The sequence below is a fragment of the Rhea americana genome, unplaced genomic scaffold (assembly GCF_003343005.1).
Source record: "Rhea americana isolate MKP2758 unplaced genomic scaffold, rheAme1 scaffold_187, whole genome shotgun sequence".
NCBI lineage: Eukaryota > Metazoa > Chordata > Aves > Rheiformes > Rheidae > Rhea > Rhea americana.
This window is the reverse complement of record NW_028186005.1, coordinates 580,088-581,264: the sequence shown is the minus strand read 5'-3', so window position 1 is coordinate 581,264 and position 1,177 is coordinate 580,088. Positions and strand designations below refer to the sequence as shown.

The window sequence follows — 1,177 nt, the reverse complement described above, 5'->3', positions numbered from 1 at the left end:
TACAGCTTGCAGCATCTTCTGCATCCTGCGGAAGCAGAACACTGGCTGGAGGGAGGTATCAATGCTGGACCCACCTTGCCTCTGCTGCACACCTGCTYGTGCCCATGCCTTGTCTCTGCAGAGCTTGCAGCCAACTGAATCAAAAATTTGAATGGAAAAAGAGCAAGCCTTGAGTGGTTATGCTTTATTGCTCTTTATTCCCTTCTGCACATGAAGCCTGCCCCAACAGACCYGTCTTTCTGATGTATCATTCATAATTTTCATTTCACACACATGCCCCCTGCACTGATACTGCCTCAGGCAAAAATTACCTCAGGTACTTCTGGTGAATATATGCACCTAGCAGCCCAGAAGCCATTTATAAATAGATCTTTATTTATAAAGTCCATTTACATAAAATATGATACTCTTAAAAACTGTGTATGTACAATTTATGAAATCCTAGCAAGTGCATACAAAAATGCCTTCAATACATTAAAAAAACTTCAGTTTTCAGAGATGTGAACCTTCACACCAGGCGAACCTGGATACTGCAGTAAGACCCAAGATAACTTTACAGTCCTTTACTAAAAGTGTTGCAAAGAGCTGTTACCTAGACTGCGTACCTTCCCGAGATGTTCCAGCTGGCAGCGATGGAGAGCTGGGGCTGGCTAAAAACTGTTCTCTCTCCTCACCCCTTTTCTGTTTTTTTGTTTTGTTTTTTGTTTTGTTTTTTWAAAAAAGAAAAGTTTCCCGTATAAAAATAAGTCTTCATAGGCCAGTGTTCTCCCCCAGGCAGTTGAAGTTACGTATAAAACAGAACYTGCTTGATGCGATGGAGGTTCCCTTCCCCGGCTCCGGCCGTAGGGGGGCGGCGGGGCGCCCTCGCCTCCCGCCGGTCAGTAGGCGCCGAGCCAGCCCGTGAGGTCCAGCAGGTGCTGCTCGTCGGGGCTGAGCGCCGCGTCGCAGCCGCTCTCCTCGGAGGAGCAGGGCGAGCCGGGCGCCGAGGAGCCGAAGGAGGGCGAGGCGGAGGAGTAGCCGCCGCTGGCGCCGGCCGTGCCGCGGCCCGGGGGGAAGGCGGCGGCGGCGGCGTCGTGCTCGGCGAGGAGGCGCTGCAGGGCGCGGATGTACTCGACGGCGGAGCGGAGGGTCTCCACCTTGCTCATCTTCTTGCTGGCGGCGCCGTGCGGGACGTGCT

The 1,177-nt window shown here is 52.6% G+C and overlaps 1 protein-coding gene across 1 annotated transcript in view; it reads right to left on the bottom strand.

Annotated features, from left to right (window-relative positions):
- Positions 1-408: 408 nt before the first annotated feature.
- ASCL2 (achaete-scute family bHLH transcription factor 2) overlaps positions 409-1,177 on the bottom strand; it is a 2,317-nt gene continuing 1,548 nt past the window's right edge. Inside the window, exon 2 of the mRNA XM_085302187.1 lies at positions 409-1,175. Within this exon, the coding sequence (XP_085158313.1) occupies positions 879-1,175 (297 nt within the window). The 3' untranslated portion in view covers positions 409-878. The remainder of the gene's footprint in view (positions 1,176-1,177) is intronic.